The sequence below is a fragment of the Lipotes vexillifer genome, unplaced genomic scaffold (assembly GCF_000442215.2).
Source record: "Lipotes vexillifer unplaced genomic scaffold, Lipotes_vexillifer_v1.1 scaffold624, whole genome shotgun sequence".
Lineage (NCBI taxonomy): Eukaryota > Metazoa > Chordata > Mammalia > Artiodactyla > Lipotidae > Lipotes > Lipotes vexillifer.
The window spans coordinates 724487-742238 of NW_006771007.1; the positions used below are offsets into that span (position 1 = coordinate 724487).

Here is a 17752-nt window from a genome sequence, read left to right on the forward strand (position 1 = left end):
TTTGTGTTTTCTTCAGTTTCTTTCATTGATGTCTTGTGGTTTTCAGTGTAGAGATCTTTCAACTTCTTGGTTAAATTTATTCCTAAATATTTTATAGTTTTTGACATTATTGTAAATGGGATTGTTTTCTTTATTTCTTTTTTAGACAATGTGTTTTTAGTGTATAGAGATGCTATTGATTTTTGCATGTTAATTTTTTATCCTGCAACTTTACATAATTCATTGATTAGCTCTAACAGTTTTTGGGTGGAATTTTTAGGATTTTCTATATATAAAATCATGTCATCTGCAAATAGAGATAATTTTCCTTCTTCCTTCTTCCTTGTCAATTCTGATGCTTTTTTTTCCACTTGACTGATTGCTCTGGCTGTGATTTCCAGTACTCTGTTGAATAGAAGTGGTGAGAGTGGGCACCCTTGTCTTGTTCCTGATCTTAGAGGAAAAGCTTTCAACCATTCACCATTGAATCTGATATTAGCTCTAGGCTTGTCATATATGGCCTTTATTATGTTGAGGTGCATTTCTTCTGTACCCCATTGAGTGTTTTTTTAATCATGAATAAGTGCTGAATTTTGTCAGATGTTTTTTCTGCATCTTCTTTTGAGATCACTTTTTTCTTTCATTCTATTAATGTGATGTATCACTTTTATTGATTTGCTTATGTTGAACCAGCTTTGTATTTTAAGGATAAATCCCATTTGATCATGGGAAATGTTCCCTTTAGTGTGCTGCCGAATTCAGTTTGCTAGTATTTTATTGAGAATTTTTCCATGTGTATTCATCAGGGATATTGGCCTGTAGTTTTCTTGTAGTGTCCTTATCTGGCTTTGGTATCAGGGTAATGCTGGCCTCATAAAATGAGTTCTGGAGTGTTCTCTTCTCTTTGATTTTTTAAAGAGTTTGAGAAAAATTGGTGGTAATTCTTCTTTAAATGTTTGGTAAGATTCACCAGTGAAGCCGTCTGGTCCTAGGTTTCTCTTCGTTGGGTGTTTTTTTTTTTTATTACCGATTCAATCTCCTTACTAGTAACTGGTCTCTTCAAATTTTCTATTTCTTCCCGATTCAGTCTTGGCAGGTTGTATATTTCTAAGAATTTATCTATTTCTTCTAGGTTGTCCAATTTTTGACTTATAGTTGTTTGTAGTTCAGTCTATTTTCTTTCTGTTGTTCAGATTGGATAATTTCTATTGTTCTATCTTCAAGTTTACTTTTTTTTTCTCTGTTGTCTACATTCTGCTATTGAGCCCATGCAGTGAGTTTTCATTTAAGTCACTATAGTTTTTTCTAGAAGTGCCATTGGTTCTTTTCTATATCTTCTATTTCTTTGCAGAGATTCTATTTTTTGTTAACACTTTTTATTTATTCATTTGTTTCAGGCATGTTTGTAATTGTTCTTTGAAGCATTTTTGTGGTTGCTCCTTTAAAATCCTTATCAGATAATTCCAACATCTGTGCCATCTCATTGTTGAGATTGATTTTCTTTGCTCATTCAAGTTGTGATTTTTCTTGTTCTTGATATGATGAGTGATTATTTTCATTATATCTTGAATATTTGGGGTATTATGTTATGAGATTCTGGATATTATTATATCTTATGTTTTTGTGAGCCTCTTCAGACACTACACTTCAGTGGCAGGGGAAGGGGGTACTACTTCTTTACTGCCAGGTAGGAGTGGAAGTCCAGGTTCCCCCAGTTGCTCTCTGTTGGCACTCACTACCTCAGATCCTGCTGTCATCTAGTCAGGCTGCCTTCTCTCCATCTTTCAGAGTCGTCTTACCTTTTTTTTTTAATGTCCAAGATTTTTAGCTGTATTTAGTGGGAGTAATAGGGAGAAGTGTGTTTACTCCATTATTCCAGAACCAGGAGTGACCAATTAATCTTTAAAATAGCTCTTTGGAGCTATTATTTTCTCTCATGAGGCTAAATAGCTTGCTCAAAGCTACATAGCCAGTTAGTTGCTCAACCACAAGTCAAACCTGGGTCCCTTGGACTCTTGCTATAGGATATAATACTATAGATAGTATAAAGCACTGCTCAGGTTAAGCCATTTTCAAGGTGTTGTGGGAGATAGAGAAAATCAGGCTTATAAACTCACACACACTCCACATTTTTGTTCAAAGTGAAATCAGGTTAAAATGGACATCACGCTTTTTGAAGCAGCTGAAGCAGCTGCTACACAGTTTTAGGAGTGTGTAGCAAAGGGAAGAGAAGGCCTAGCATTCATATTCAGGGTTTACTACGATACAATGTATGGGCTGAAGAATCCCTACCCTGGAGAAAGTCTTATAGGGTGTGGAGTTAGAAGTATCAGAAGGACAGCCTGCTCTATCAGGACTCACAGGATGTCTCTTGGAGTGACATATTTTTAAAAAATAAATTTTATATTTTAATAATTATAGATTCATATGAAGTTGCAAAAAATGTATGTGGAGGGCCTTTGTACCTTTACCCAGTTTCCCCCATGGTGATATCTTATATAACTACAGTACAATATCAAAACCAAGAAACTGACCTTGGTACAATCCACCAATCTTATTTCAATTTCACCAGTTTTACATGCACTCATTTGTGTGTATGTATATGTATTTAGTTCTGTACAATTTTATCACACTTGTAGATTCATGTAACCACCACAATCAGAATACAGAACAACAGAAGGAATCAGAATTCCTTCACCAGTGGGGTAGCATAAGTTTTGTCCCAACCCACCTAGAAGAAATTTGTGATGGCAAACATGTACCAAAGGATGGGTGGTCAGTATCCAAGAGGAGTATTATGAAAATTCAGATCAGGTCTGATAGGCATGATGCCCAGGACTGAGTTATGGGAGCTAAATGAAAATCTATTTTTGGAAACAGAGGCATCACTGAATGGGGAGCACACCTGACATGTTACTATTCCCCTTACAGCAAAGGGACCAATGTTATTAGACAGAGTGAGGGGAGAGTAGTAGAAGCTGATGATAGGGGCTGGGGGTGGGGGTGAGGGTGCAAATCATGTAGGGCAGTGGTTCTCCAAGTAGGACCAGCAGGATCAGCATCACCTGGGAACTGGTTAGGCAAATTCCATTGTCCTACCCCAGACCTACCAAATCAGAATCTCTGGAGGTGGGGCCCAGGAAACTATGGTTTAACAAGCCTTCCAGGTGATTCTGATGCACACTAAAGTTTGAGAACCACAGGTATAGGGTCCTATGGGCCATTGTAAGAACTTGGTTTTCACTCCAGATAGGATGGGAGCCATAGAAGGATTTTGAGCAAAGGAGAGTTGTGATCTGGTTTAGGCTTTGGCTGTTGTGAGGACAGACTCAAGGTGAGTATGGGATGAAGCAGGGAGAGTTTGGGGATCACTGTAGATCATTATTTCTTAAAATGTGGTCCCTGCACCAGCAGCATCAGCATCACCCACAACCTTGTTAGAAATGCACGTTTCTGGGCCCCACCCCAGATCTACCAAATCAGGATCTCTGGAGATGAGGCCTAGGAATCTGTCTTAACAAGCCCTCCAGGTGTTTCTGATGTGCCCAAATATTTGAGAAACACTGGTCTAATTAGGCAATGGTGACTTGGACTGGAGTCAGTGATGATGAGAAGTGGTTGGATTTTGAATGTATATTGATACAGGATTTGCTGACAGATTGGATTGGGGTTGTGAAAGGACTCAAGGATGACTCCGTTTTGAGGAGGTTTGGTATACAGGGGAATAGAGTAACGGGGCAGTGACAGAAGGGGTCACAAGAGGATTTTTTGTTTGGTTGGGTTTTTTGGGAGATAGAGATTACAGCCTGTTTGCCTGCATGTCAGTGCACATGGAGTGATTCTATTGGTGCATCCAGCATTTAGTGAAGCCTGTTACTGGCAAACTTATGTGCCAGGGACTGGGTAGAACAAAAAGAAACATCCCTGGTGCACTGAAACTTGCTCAGTGTCCTTTGTACTCCTCCAAGTCCTATGTGCTTGGAGGCAGGGGGGCCACTGGTGCGAATGGTGGGTGCCTCAGCATCTCGGGATGGGTCATCTATGTTTTTATACATTGTGCTTGGCCTGATCAAGGTGTTGCAGGAAACTAGAAATTGACTTGGATTTTCTGATATTTTTTGAATAATGAAGAAAGGTAAAATATGTTCTTTTTCCTCTTTATTCATGAATGAAGACATTGTTTTTCCAAGGCACAGGTGGTGACAGGACCTGGCTCTTTGGGAATCCTCAGAGAGCAGAGGTTGAGCAGATAAGAAGCTAGACAGGATCCTGGGCAATCTTGTCACCTCTCAAGCTTCTCCAGCCCTCAGCCCCCACCTCAGTTCCACATCCCTGGAAGGATTGAATGCCCACTTTTGTGTTCTCATAGCACTTGACTCTACTAATAACCCCACATTATATTCTAGTTATGTATTGTAGTGGTATAGTGGAGTCAGATGGATCTGGATTTTTATCCTGCTCTGCTATTTATTAGTTTTGTAATGACCAAAAAGTTGCTTAACCACTCAGATTTCTTATCTGTTAAATTAGAATAATATTAATAATGATGATAGCTAATACTTTGTCCCAAGTACTCTCAGTTCTTTACCTACTTTAGCTCATTTAAGCCTAACAACTCTATGAGGTGGGGTACTATTAATATTCTTCTTTTATAGCTGCAGAAACTGAGGCACAGCAAAGTTAAATAAATTGCCTAAGTTCACACGGCTGGTAAGTGGCAGAGGTGAGATTTAAACCCAGGCAGTTTGGCTCCCAAGTCTGCACTTTTAAACTCTGTGCCTCTAAATACTGTACAGAATGCCCTGATTTGTTGTAGAGATTAGATGTGTTAATATATGTGTGACAATATATTCACAGTTCACTTTTCTCCTCAACTCCTTTTATGCAGGCTTCAAATTCTCTCACCATCCCCTTACCCTGCTTTATTTACTTTATAAATAAAGTAAATATACTTTATTTACTATAGCCCTTATGAAACTGTTTTGGTACCACCTGTCTCCCCCTCTAGAATGTCCACTCCATGAGGGCAGTAGCTATTTTCAGTCAATATTTATTGAATTTATGCACCCACTTACATCCAAATACTGAGTTCCTACCATGTGCCAGGTTCTGTGGCACATGTTGGGGATAATTCATCTTAATCTTGAGACCTGGTGCTGTGATAATTGTTCTCTTTACTAAGGAAGAAAAACAGCATTTAGGAACCTTGGTCCAGGTAATAATTATTGAGACAGTGCAGCCAGAAGCCTGATTTTCATCCATATGCCTTCCTGATGTGAGATATTATCTAGCCCAATGCATTGGGTTGAATAATAAATAAAGCAAGACTGGGAGATGGATAAGGTGAGGACTTGGGGTGAACAAGAGATGCTGTCTGCTGTATGTAGTAGGGGCAGATAGCAAGTAAATGGGCAGTTGCAAGTCTGCAGGGTGAGTGCTGAAATATGGATAGTTAGGGGGGCGAGGCATAGCAGTAGGGAAGAGGAAGGGAAGGAATGTTCTAGGCACAGGGAGCCATGTGTGATGAGTCCCAGAGACCAGAAAGAGCATGGCACTGAGAGTCGAGCTGGGTTTTAGAGCAGGGCTGGCTTCATGGGTGTGTGACTGCTGTAGTCACACACAGCCTCATATTTGGAAGGGGGCCCCATGCCCATGCTTGAAGTTTAATGCTCTGTGGTTGTAGTCTTGAAATTCTTAATAATTTTACCTTTGAATTTGTGTTTTGTATGTGAGGTTCAAGGGACAGTGGAGTTTGTCCTGGGGACCTAGAGCTTTAGCTCACCTGTGGTCCTACCTCTTGCTGCCTCCCTGAACGGATTCTCGACTGGCTGCCTGGGTTGTGGGGCCTGGGTGCAGGTGCTGGAGAGTCAGGGTCAGGTGCATGCACCCTGCACACTAAGTCATAGCGCGTGGCCCCTGAGTGCCTGTGAGGGCCTGCGCTTGCCCCTTGAGTATCCCCATGCCCAAGGGAACATGACAGTAATTAACAAATAAAAAGCCCCACGGTAAGTTGAGAGAGATCATGGAAGAGAGGAAATAGCTTTTCTTTGTCAACTGGGGGCCCCTGATTTTCATTTGCACCAGCCCCACAAATTTTATAGCCTATGCTATGTGTGAAGGGCAAGAGGTGGGGTCTTTTAGGCCGTGATAAGTTTATACTTTACCTTAAGAAAAATAGGAAGCATGTGAGGGGTTTTGAACAAGGGTTGACAGGATCAAATTTACATTTTAAAAAGATCACTTTGGCTGTACTGTGGAGGGCCATTTGGGTGAGGACAGAGTAGAGGCCAGGAGCCCAGTTAGGAGGACAGGACAGTAATCCCAGTTAGAGATAATAGTGGCCTGGATTAGGGCAGGGGCAGTGAGGATGACAGAAGGATACAACTGATGGCCAGTTAGGAAATAGAAGTGATAGGACATGGTGATAACTTGGATGATAATAGCATCACATACAGAACACTTACTCTGTACCAGGCACTGTTCTAAACACTATATAAATTAACTCACTTACTTTTGAGAGCAACATTATAATACACATACAAATTTTTATCCCCACCTTAGAGATGAAGAAACTGAGGCATAGAGTTAAGTAACTTGCCTAAGATCTCACAGGTAGTAAATGGAAAGTATAGCTAGGCTGTAAACCCAGGCAGTCTGGCCCTAAAGTCTACGGTCCTGAGCTTGAATATCTACTCAGGGTGTAGTGGAGGGAGAAGGTGAGAGGCAAGTCATCAGTGGCTGCCAGGTTTCTGGCTTAAACACCTGGTAAGGTTATGGTGCCTTAGAGAGGGAGCAGGTTTAGGGGCCAAGCAGGGGGAGAAATTGAATTGGACGTGTTAAATTTGAAGTGCTATGTAAGTGGGCTATCCAGTAGAAATATCCAGGAGAAATTTCGAGGGAGGGTCTGAAACTCAGCAGAGAGATCTGGCTTGCAGTTATAGTTATATAGAGGGCACATGGAGCCCTGGGAGTTAGTGAAACCAATGAGAGAAAGTGAGGAGAAAAAAGAGCCTAGAAAAGAGGACCTAAGAAATGTCAACATTTAAGGAGTGGGCAGGAGAAAAAGAATGCACTGGGAAACAGAAGGAGCAGCCAGACACATAATTAAGATCATATCACATCCCTGCTCATAATCCTCTGGTGGATTCCACCCAGTTCTTCACTCAGGTAAAGCCAAAGTCCTTTATGATGTCCTACAGCCATGGTCCCCAACCTTTTTGGCACCAGGGACCAGTTTCATAGAAGGCAATTTTTCCACGGACCGGGGTTGGAGGGGGATGATTCAAGCAGTAATGCACACGATGGGGAGCGATGGGGAATGGCAGATGAAGCTTCCACTTGCTTGCCCCTCACCTCCTGCTGTGCGGCCCGGTTCCTAACAGGCTATGGACCGGTACTGGTCCAAGGCCCGGGGGTTGGGGACCCCTGGCCTACAGGACTCTACTGCATGAGCCTTTCTGACCTATTATTGTCCCGCTTGCTCTCTCTATTCCAGAACACTGTCCTCCTCTCTGTTGACTTAATAATCTAGGCACACTCCTGCCACAGGGCTTTTGTACTTGCTGTTCTAATTGGGATGCTCTTCCCTCATATATATATGGCTTGCTCCTTTACTCCCTTCAGGTCTTTATACAAAAATTGTTTTGTCAGTGAGTCCTTCCCTGGCTTCCCTACCTAAAATTTCAACACCACTGTCATTCCCCTCACCACCTAGTGTGTGTATGTATACTTACATATACATGCATACATATTCCCCTTCCTGCCTTATTTTTCTACTTAACTCCTCTATCTAACGTATAGTATATTTCACTGATTACCCTGATTTATCTTGCTTCTTGTCTGCTTCATCCACTAGATGGTCAGCTCCATAAGGGCAGGGATTTTTGTATGCTTTGTTCTGTGTCTTTGTCTCTCCAGCACCTAGACCAGGGCCTGGCAGATGCTCATTAAATGTTAGCTGGAGGGATGGACCCCGGGCAAATGGGGTGTTCCGGAAGTCAAGTAGAGAGAGCACAGTGTCAGCACTGTGGTAATGCTGCTAGGAGGTCAAATGAGATAAAGGAAGGAAGTACTTATTGCATGTTTCAGTAAGGAGGTCAAGATATCAGTGAAGTCTGTTTTAGAGAAGGTGGGGACTAAAATCAGACGGCAGCAGTGGGTGAGAAAGTGTACACAGCAACTCAAAAAGATTCTTTTTATAGGTTTGGCCCTGGTAGAACATCTCTGGATAGTACAGTGTGGCTAGGAGTAGGAGGGAGACTTTTCACTGTATACACTTCTGTACCTTTTGAGTTTTATAAAATGTATAATCAATACCTATTTAAATAAAAGTCATTGTGAAGCTGCATAGGATTAAACAAAGAAGATATTTAGCTCTGAAGTGGCAGAGAGGGGCAGAAAGGAGGCAGGGAAGGTCTTGCAAAGATCAGTGAGCTAGTTTAAATGCTATTGTGAAGGGGAAGGTAGAGAGGGAGAGGTTGAAGATACTGCAGAAAGAAGAGAGAATTTATTGAGAAGGTAAAAAAAAAAATAAAAATAAAAAAAAGATGTGACCCAGGTGGAAAGGCTGACTTTACAAAGAAGGAAAGATAGTTCTTTCGTTGTAACAAGAGGAAAAGAAGGATGCAGAAGGAGGTAGATTTGGTGTGAGAAGTTGAGGTAGTTCCCATCTGATTACTTCATTTTGTCTAAGAAGTAGGAGGCAGGGTCATTTGCTGAGAGAGAAGAGGAAGGCAGTGGGGGGGTCAGAGATTTGAAATAGCCATTGTGGATAATGGTGGAGAGAACTGAGCAGGGAAATACAGGAGAATTGTCAGGCAGCATGACCCAGATTTTTTAAAATAGACTTTATTTTTTAGAGTAGTTTTAGGTTCCCAGCCAAATTGAGTGGAAGGTACAGAGGTTTCCCATATGCCTCCTGCCCCCACATGCATAGCCTCCCCCATTATCAACATCCCCCACCACCAGAGTGGTACATTTGTTAAAGTAGATGAACCTATACTGACACATGATTATCACCCCAAATCCATAGTTTACATCAGGATTTACTCTTGGTGTTATACATTCTATGGGTTTGGGCAAATGTATAACTTGTACCCACCATTATATCATTTTAGTAGCAGAATAGTTTCACTGCTCTAAAAATTCTCTGTGCTCTGCCTGTTCATCTCTCTTCCCCCCCAATCCCTGATGACCACTGATCTTTTTACTGTCCCCATAGTTTTGCCTTTTCCAGAATGTCATGTAGTTGGAATCATATAATATGTAGCCTGATTGGCTTCTTTCAAAGTTTCTTTCATGTCTTTTCATAGCTTGATAGCTCTTTTTTTTTTTAGTGCTGAATAATATTACATTGTCTGGATGTACCACAGTTTATCCATTCACCTACTGAAGTACATCTTGGTTGCATCCAAATTTTGGCAGTTATGAATAAAGTTGCTATAAACATCTGTGTGCACGTTGTTATGTGGACATAGTTTTCAATTACTTTGAGTAAATGCCAGAGAGCACAATTGCTGGGTTGTATGGTAAGAGTATGTTTAGTTTTGTAAGAAACTGCCAAACTGTATTCCAAAGGGGCTGTTTTTTGCATTCCCACCTGCAAAGAATGAGAGTTCCTGTCGCTCCACCTCCTGGCCAGCATTTGGTGTTGTCAGTGTTCTGGATTTTTGGTTATTCTCATAGGTGTATAGTGATATCTCGTTTTAATTTGCATTGTCCTATTGATACAGGATGTGGAGCACCTTTTCATATGCTTATTTGCCATCTGTATATCTTCTTTGGTAAGGTGTCTGCTCAGATCTTTTATCCATTTTTTAATCAGATTGTTCATTTTCTTATTGTTGAGTTTTAAGAGTTCTTTGTATATTTTGGATAACAGTCCTTTATCAGATATGTCCTTTGTAAATATTTACTTCCAGTCTTTGGCTTGTCTTTTCATTCTCTTGACAATGCCTTTCACAGAATGGGTTTTTAATTTTAATGAAGTCCAGCTTATCAGTTCTCATTTTTCATGGATTGTGCCTTTGGTGTTGCATCTAAAAAGTCATTGCCAAACCCAAGGTTATCTAGATTTTCTCCTATGTTGTCTTCTAGGAGTTTTATCGTTTTGTATTTTATATTTAGGTCTGTGATCCATTTTGAGTTCTTTTTTGTGAAGGATATAAGGTCTGTGTCTAATTCCATTTGTTTGCATGTCCATTTGTTCCAGCACCATTTGTTGAAAAGACTGTCTTTGCTCCATTGTATTACCTTTGCTCCTTTGTCAAAGATCAATTGACTATATTTCTGTTGATCTATTTCTGGACTTCTTTTCTGTTCTATTGATCTCTTTATTCTTTCATCAGTACCACACTGTCTTGATTACTGTAGCTTTATAGTAAGTCTTCAACTCGGGTAGCATCAGTCCTCCAACTTTGTTCTTCTCCTTCAATATTGTGTTGGTTTTTCTGTGACTCAGATATTTTGGACAGTGTGAATTTATTGTGGCACCAATCCAATGGGTGATTTTTCTCTAGCCATGTCCAATGGTCCAATGTTATATAGTTGGATTGAGCCAGGGTTGGGATTTGCACGTGGGAGTGATGTAAAGGCAGTGGGGCAAGTGAGTTGAAGGTATCTGTAAGAGAATGGTTGAAGTGAGGAATGATGAAATCTATGAACTAGATAGGGAAGAACGGTGCAGGCAACAGTAGTTGAACAGGTGAAAAGTAGGATCAAGGGATTTTTGAGGGCAAAGAACAGGTGTAATGAATGAGAGCTGGATGGATGTACTTGTGGTCAGAGTGTGATGTATGCATTTCATATTCCAGAGGTGAAGCAGTTGCAAGTGTTGACAAGGTCTGGGGGATGGCCATGAGAGTTGGTAGCTGAAATGGGAGTGGAGGCAGCAGTCTCTGAAGATGAGAAGGTCAATGAGCTAAGAGGCTGGGATATTAGGCCTTTATATTCATAATTATGTCACGTGGGAGGCTGGCAGGACTTGGGATGAAGAAGAATCTGTGAGCAGGTTCTTCAGTGAGTGAAGAGGGTATGTTGGGGAGATGAGTAGCTGATAGTGAAGAGGTATGTTGGGGAGATGCGTAGCTGATAGTGAAGAGGAGTGGGAAGAGCTATTGTTGGATGATATGAAACTCAGAGGAATAGGAGATCTTACACAAGGATAGAGGAGAGATGATCTCAGAGTCTCACTGGAAAGTGAGGGAGATGTTCACCCCCAGCCCAGCCCTCAGTTAGAAGGGTCTGGGAGAATGTACAGCTTCTACCTGACCGGGTTCTAACACAGTGCTTCTTAGACTATCTGAGGTGAAGCACCCAGGGTATTTTGGTTTTTTTGGTAAATTTCCAATTCATAATAGACCAATCCTTTTATAAAATAAAATGTCCTCAATTTATTGATGTGCAACAGGTTTGCAGGGTTAGCACTCGGGAAGGTGGTGGGGTCCTGATCCTAGGAAGTCAGTCTTAGCCAAAATGGTTGGAGCTCTGCCTTATTATTATGCTCCCTGTTCTCTGTGGCTGGCCAAAGATTTTAGGAGATCTTAGCCAGAAGTTTTTTGGAGGGCTGCCGATGCCTTCTTTGGTGAGGAAGGCTTTAAATTTTGTGAGATTACCAGCTCACATACATGCAAACTCAGATTTTCAAAATTAAATAAATCTTTCTCAGACATTACAGTATGAAATAAGTAACACATGTTCATTGTAGAAAATTAGAAAATACATATAAGAGAAAAATGGTTACCATAATCCTTCACTCAGAGGGAACCACTGTTGACTATAAAATACTATTTTCATTCATTTTCATTTAATAAAGTAAATAGCTCAATAAAGTTTAAATGTTTGATTTTATGTTGAAATAATATTTTAGATATATTGGTTAATAAAATATTAAATATTATTAAACTTAATTTCACCTGTTTCTTTTTACCTTTTTAATGTGGCTATTAGAACATTTAAAATTACATATTTAACTCACATTATATTTCTACTGGACAGCACTGCTCTAGAGTCTCTTCCAGCCTTGACCATTCTGAGTCTTAATGAAGCTTTATTGTCTGTACATTTTTAGCTCTGTCATAATTATTTTAGACCATTTGGTCCAATAGAACTTTTTGCATTGACAAAAAAGTTTGATAATCTGCCCAGTATGGTAACCACGTGTGGCTACTGAGCACTTGAAATGTAGCTAGTGTGATGGAGGAACTGCATTTAAAATTTTACTTAATTGTGTACTGAACAGCACAGTTCTAGACCTTAGGAAAAGTCAAATTTCCACAAACCTTGGCTGATTTTCTCTTTTCTAGTTGTGTTGGTGTTGAAGAGGAGAAGGCTGCTGACATTGACCTCTACCACTGCCCCAATTGTGAGGTCTTACATGGGCCCTCCATCAGTAAGTAGATCTTGGAGTTTTTAAGAGAAGGCAGTCCAGAGGAGAGACAAAGCAAAGGAAGCTTGGAAGGAAAATTGCCTTTTTGTCAGTGCTTCAGATTTGTCTCTCTTGGGAAATAGCAGAAGCCTGTGTAGGCCCTGCAGGCCAGCAGCTGCTCCACTGAGAGGAAAGAAATGCAGAGTTTCACCTCCCTCCCTTACTTAGGGATTCCCCAGAGGACGCACCTATCCTCACCAAGAGCTTTCCTGAGACTGTGAGGGCCTCCTTGACTCCAGATGATCCAAGGGGTTGTTAGATTGGAAGAGAAGCAGGATCTGCTGAGGCGTTTGCTCTTGGAACCATAGCTTGTAGCCATTTTGACTAACAGTGTCTTGTCTTTTACTGGCTTAGTGAAAAAACGCCGTGTATCTTCAAAAGGCCACGATACACACAAGGGGAAGCCAGTGAAGACGGGAAGCCCTACGTTCATTCGAGAGCTTCGGAGTAGGACCTTTGACAGGTGAGGACCCCGTACTCCAAGGGCCAGTGAATGCCAGGGCTCTGGGAAGCTGGGGCCCATCTCTTCCAGCTTTCCCACTGGCTGTCGCGCTGGGTACCTCCAACCATCTGGGGATGTCTGCAGGGCTCTGTGAGTTCCCTCTGGGGAGGGATCTTCTGTTTTAGTCGCTTTCTGAGAAACATTGCTAGAGTTTCATTTGATGTGCAGAGTACATTAAGGTCCACTTGTAGAAACTTTTGGTAGATAGGCAGTTTTCGCCTTAGTCAGGAGAGGATATTTACATGCACCCAGGGAATGCTATAACTAGAAGGAGTCTTAAAAATCAGAAAGTTTAATTCTCTCATTGTAGAGAAGATGAAACTCTTTGGAAAAAAATTTTTTTTGAGTAGTCATGTATTTCTTTTAAAATCAAGAAAAATTTTTTTTCTTTTAGAAAATTAAGATGGGCTTATTAAATAAATTACTTGAATTGAGCAAAAATAATGTTAGAAAAATTAATGAATAAAGCATTCTCTTTTGCTTAGTTTTTAATTCATTTGACCTTTTCCAGCTTTCCTATAATTGAAGTGTTATTTAGGATTATAAGTGTTTCTTCAACTTAATAAATTTTGTTTTATTTATTTAAAGGCAGTGAGTCTCCTTTCTACCCCAGACCCCTCAGGTCCCTTCTCCAGAGTCAACCAATTTCTTGTGCATTCTTTCAGAAATAGTTTTTGCTTATACAAACATATATGTGTGTGTGTGTGTGTGTGTGTGTGTGTCCCCTTGTTTATTAAAAAACACAAACAGAAACATATTGTTCTACATCTTGCTTTTTTTAAAATCTGAATTATGGAGATCAATCCATAACCCCGTATACAGATGTTCTTCATTCTTTTTCATGGATGTTTAGTACTCCACTGTATGGATGTATAATTTATTTAACCAGTCCTCTGTTGATGAACATTAAATCAACTCTAGTATTTTGCTATTAGAAAAAAAATGCACAGTGAATGTCTTTGTATTTAGGTTTTTGCATATGTGGGTGAGTATATGTGTAGATTTACTACCTAAAAATGAAATTGCTAGGTCAAAGGGTATGTGCTTTAAAAATGTTTATAAATATTGCCAGATTGTTTTCAAAGTGGCCACACTATTTCATACTCCCACTAGACAATGTGTGAGGGTACCTGTTTTCCTATATCCTGGCCAACACTGTTTATTATCAAACTTTTTTGCCTTTCTGATAAGATAAAAAATGAGATTTCATTGTTTCCACTTGCATTTCTTTAGTTATGAAGGAAGCATGTCTATTATCGTACATTTATAAGTCATCTTTATTTCTTTTCTCTGTTAACTGCCTTCTCAACATTGTTTAACAGTTTTTCTGTTGGGTTACTGCCTATTTCATACTGATTTGTAATAGCTTTCCTTGCAGAAAATTTTAATTTTTACGTAAATTTACTTATTACTATTTATAATGATTACTGGGCCTTGTCTCTCTGATAATTTTTCTACTACTCTATGGCTTTATTTTTTCTGATTTGATCTTTGTTCCATCTAGAATTACTTAAAGAGTGAGATAGACTTTGATCTTAATATTTTTCCAGATGTTTGTGCCAACACAACTTGTCAAATAGCCAGTCTTTTCTCCAGCATGATTTTAAGAAAACCAGAAACTCCTGTTTTCTAGTTAACTAAGTATGTGTGTCAAGAGAGTGGCTATAAAAATTGTTTTTGTTTTTTAAATCAGTCTTTTCTCTTTATTTGCCAGTGTTTAAAATGGGGTAGTGCTGCTCTGGGTTAGAGTAATTTAGCTAAACTTGTCAGGTATGTCTTTTCTTCCTGGGCAGGCTGTTGAGTCATTTCTTCCTTTGTCATCTAGAGAAGAGCACCATATTGACAGGCTATCCTGGATTTAGCTTACCACCTCTGCCAGTGACCTGGCTTCTTACCTTCGATAGGTCATTTCTTCCCTGGCAGGTGAAGTTTATGCCACTCATTAGTTGCCAGCCAACATTAGGTCCCCTCAGGAAGACCCCACCCTTTGGGTGAGTGACAGCATCCAGTGAGGCCTTCAGTAGTAGGGCCTCTAGGGTTCAGGCTTTCTCTCATGTCACCCACAGCTCAGATGAAGTGATTCTGAAGCCCACTGGAAGTCAGCTGACCGTGGAATTCCTGGAAGAGAATAGCTTCAGTGTGCCCATCCTGGTGTTGAAGAAGGATGGATTGGGGATGACGCTGCCCTCACCATCATTCACTGTGAGGGATGTGGAACACTATGTTGGTAAGCACCACAGACCCTCTTAACTGTGACATTGTTCACTCCCATCAAAACGTATGACCCTTCCCCTCCAATCTACGTTTTGCATTTCCTTTCTAGCCATCTTGGGAATTTGAGGTGAAGTGCCTTGCCCAGAGTCATTCTTTTTTTTTTTTTTTTTTGCGGTACGCGGGCCTCTCACTGTTGTGGCCTCTCCCGTTTCGGAGCACAGGCTCCGGACGCACAGGCCCAGCGGCCATGGCTCATGGGCCCAGCCACTCCACGGCATGTGGGATCTTCCCGGACTGGGGCACGAACCCGTGTCCCCTGCATCGGCAGGCAGACTCTCAACCACTGCGCCACCAGGGAAGCCCCCCAGAGTCATTCTTAGGCAAAGCTGGAACCAAAATCCTAGCCTACCCTTCCTTTTCCTCCTAACACACCACAAAACCCCAGGCTGAGCCCCATCTTTTACCTGGGGAATTCCAAGGATTGTTATGGCCTCTCTGTCCTCTGTTGAGATGAGAAAGCCTTTGACTTTTGCCCTCACATGCTAGTTGTGTTCTGGACATCAGTTTTGGGGGATAGGAAGAGAAGTGAGGAAGCAGGGCCCAGGCAGGTGGATAGTACTGTCAGTGAGACTATGTGTCAGGCAGTTCTGTTGCCTTAGCAGGCCTGGACCTGGCACATAGGTCTAAGGAGAGTGTGAGGAATACCTACCCCCACTTCCCATTTATGCACATACAAATATAGTGAGAAGTTTTCAGTGTAAGGTCATTTTAGGGACTGGTTAGGGGATGTGAGAGTCTTCTCTGATCCCTGGGACTTGGTGCAGAATCCATCTCTTTACTCCAGGTTCTGACAAAGAGATTGATGTGATTGATGTGACCCGCCAGGCCGACTGCAAGATGAAGCTTGGTGATTTTGTGAAATATTATTATAGCGGGAAGAGGGAAAAAGTCCTCAATGTCATTAGTTTGGAATTCTCTGATACCAGGTAAGAGGGAGAGGGGTAAGTAAAAAGCCTCACAAAGTGCCTAGGACTTGTGATATATTGAGTGTATATTAGTGTTCCTTTCCCTTCTTCCTGGTGGTTTCTTCCTTTGAGATGAGGAGCTGGTGTATACTTTCTAGGGTAGCTGCTCACATTATAACAACCAAATCATATTTCTCCTTTACAGTTTCTAGCATAGGATAGATTATACAGTAGCTATTTTAATTAATTTTTGTTTCCTTCAAGATTTAGGACAGCTTTCTTAGACCTTTTTTTGGTGTTTAGATTGTGGCATGGTCACTGTTTAACTCCCAGGATAGGTCCTCTGTCCCAGGTAAACACTTCTTTACCTGGAACTGAGCCCTGAGAGGTTTCTCTAATTGTTCCTCATAAAGAAGACACTACAACATGGGGACAGTACAGTACTGTTATACACCATGTGCCAAGTGAGTGGGCCCGGGTGTGGAGATTCTGAGCATTTAGTGGAGGAAATGATCACCTTTGACTGGGGAAGGCTATGGAGCTGGGACTTGGGAATTCCAGAGCTGAGTGGAATGAGGATGCTGACTGGACTTACAAAAATAAGTGTCCTGTGTGCTCTTTGGGATTCTGTGGAGAGAACTTCTTTCTCTTATCTGAGTCTCACTGGGATGGGGGGCATGTTATTCAGGCTTCAACCTTCAATTCCCAATCAGCTGACATTTGCTCTCCACCCCTTCCTTGATAGGCTTTCTAACTTTGTGGAGACACCCAAGATTGTTCGGAAGCTCTCATGGGTGGAGAACTTGTGGCCAGAGGAGTGTATCTTTGAGAGGCCCAACGTGCAGAAGTACTGCCTCATGAGCGTGCGGGATAGCTATACAGACTTTCACATTGACTTTGGTGGCACCTCGGTCTGGTACCATGTGCTCAAGGTAAGAATGGCTATGGCTTCTGAAGGCAGCCAGGCCTTGGGCCTCCCTGTTTGTTTCAGGTGGCAGCATAAAGACAGGCTGCTAAGGCCTACCTGCGTCCCAGATTCTATTTGGGTGACATTTCAACATAACTGCTCTATCAGGGTTGGGTACTGAGTGGATATGCCATATAAATTGTCTCTACTTTATAGTTTTGATGGTTAACTTTTATTTTTTTTTAAATAACAGCAGATGCCTAAGGTTTTCTCTGACTGTTATCTTAATTGAACCAATCATCTGTACTCCTACCGCTATGTATGGAAATGTCCATATTTACTGCAGAAATTTCTGGTAACATGAGAAATTCCCTCTCCCCTCCAAGTTTATTGAGTTATAATTTGTATACCATAACGTTCACCTGTTTTAAGTGTATAGTTTGATGATTTTTGACAATTGTATAAATAGTTGCATGACTGCCACCACCATCAAGATAGAGCACGTATGAGATGGGTTTTTTTTAATGTCAGCCTTTCTATAGTTTCCCTTTTAGTGGTCGTTACAATTTTATAATTAGCATATTGATTGTCAGTGACTATAAAGGATTTTTGAGGTCTAGAAAACAAATTTCTTAAGTAAGTTTTATTGTTCTCCACCACTGTTCATGCTATTTAGCTTTCTTATCAGAAACACCAAGGAAAGAGCAGAAAACTTGGATATGGCTCTTGTCCAAATGATCACAAATCTTGAACTAGTTGTT

At 41.0% G+C, this 17752-nt stretch overlaps 1 protein-coding gene across 2 annotated transcripts in view; it reads left to right on the forward strand.

The window, feature by feature from the left end:
- PHF8 (PHD finger protein 8) overlaps positions 1-17752 on the forward strand; it is an 87124-nt gene that overhangs the window by 9856 nt on the left and 59516 nt on the right. For both annotated transcript variants that reach the window (XM_007446480.1, XM_007446479.1), the window contains exons 2-6: positions 12282-12367; positions 12758-12866; positions 14972-15132; positions 15964-16105; positions 16830-17016. In XM_007446480.1, coding sequence (XP_007446542.1) covers positions 12282-12367; positions 12758-12866; positions 14972-15132; positions 15964-16105; positions 16830-17016 — 685 coding nt within the window. The remainder of the gene's footprint in view (positions 1-12281; positions 12368-12757; positions 12867-14971; positions 15133-15963; positions 16106-16829; positions 17017-17752) is intronic.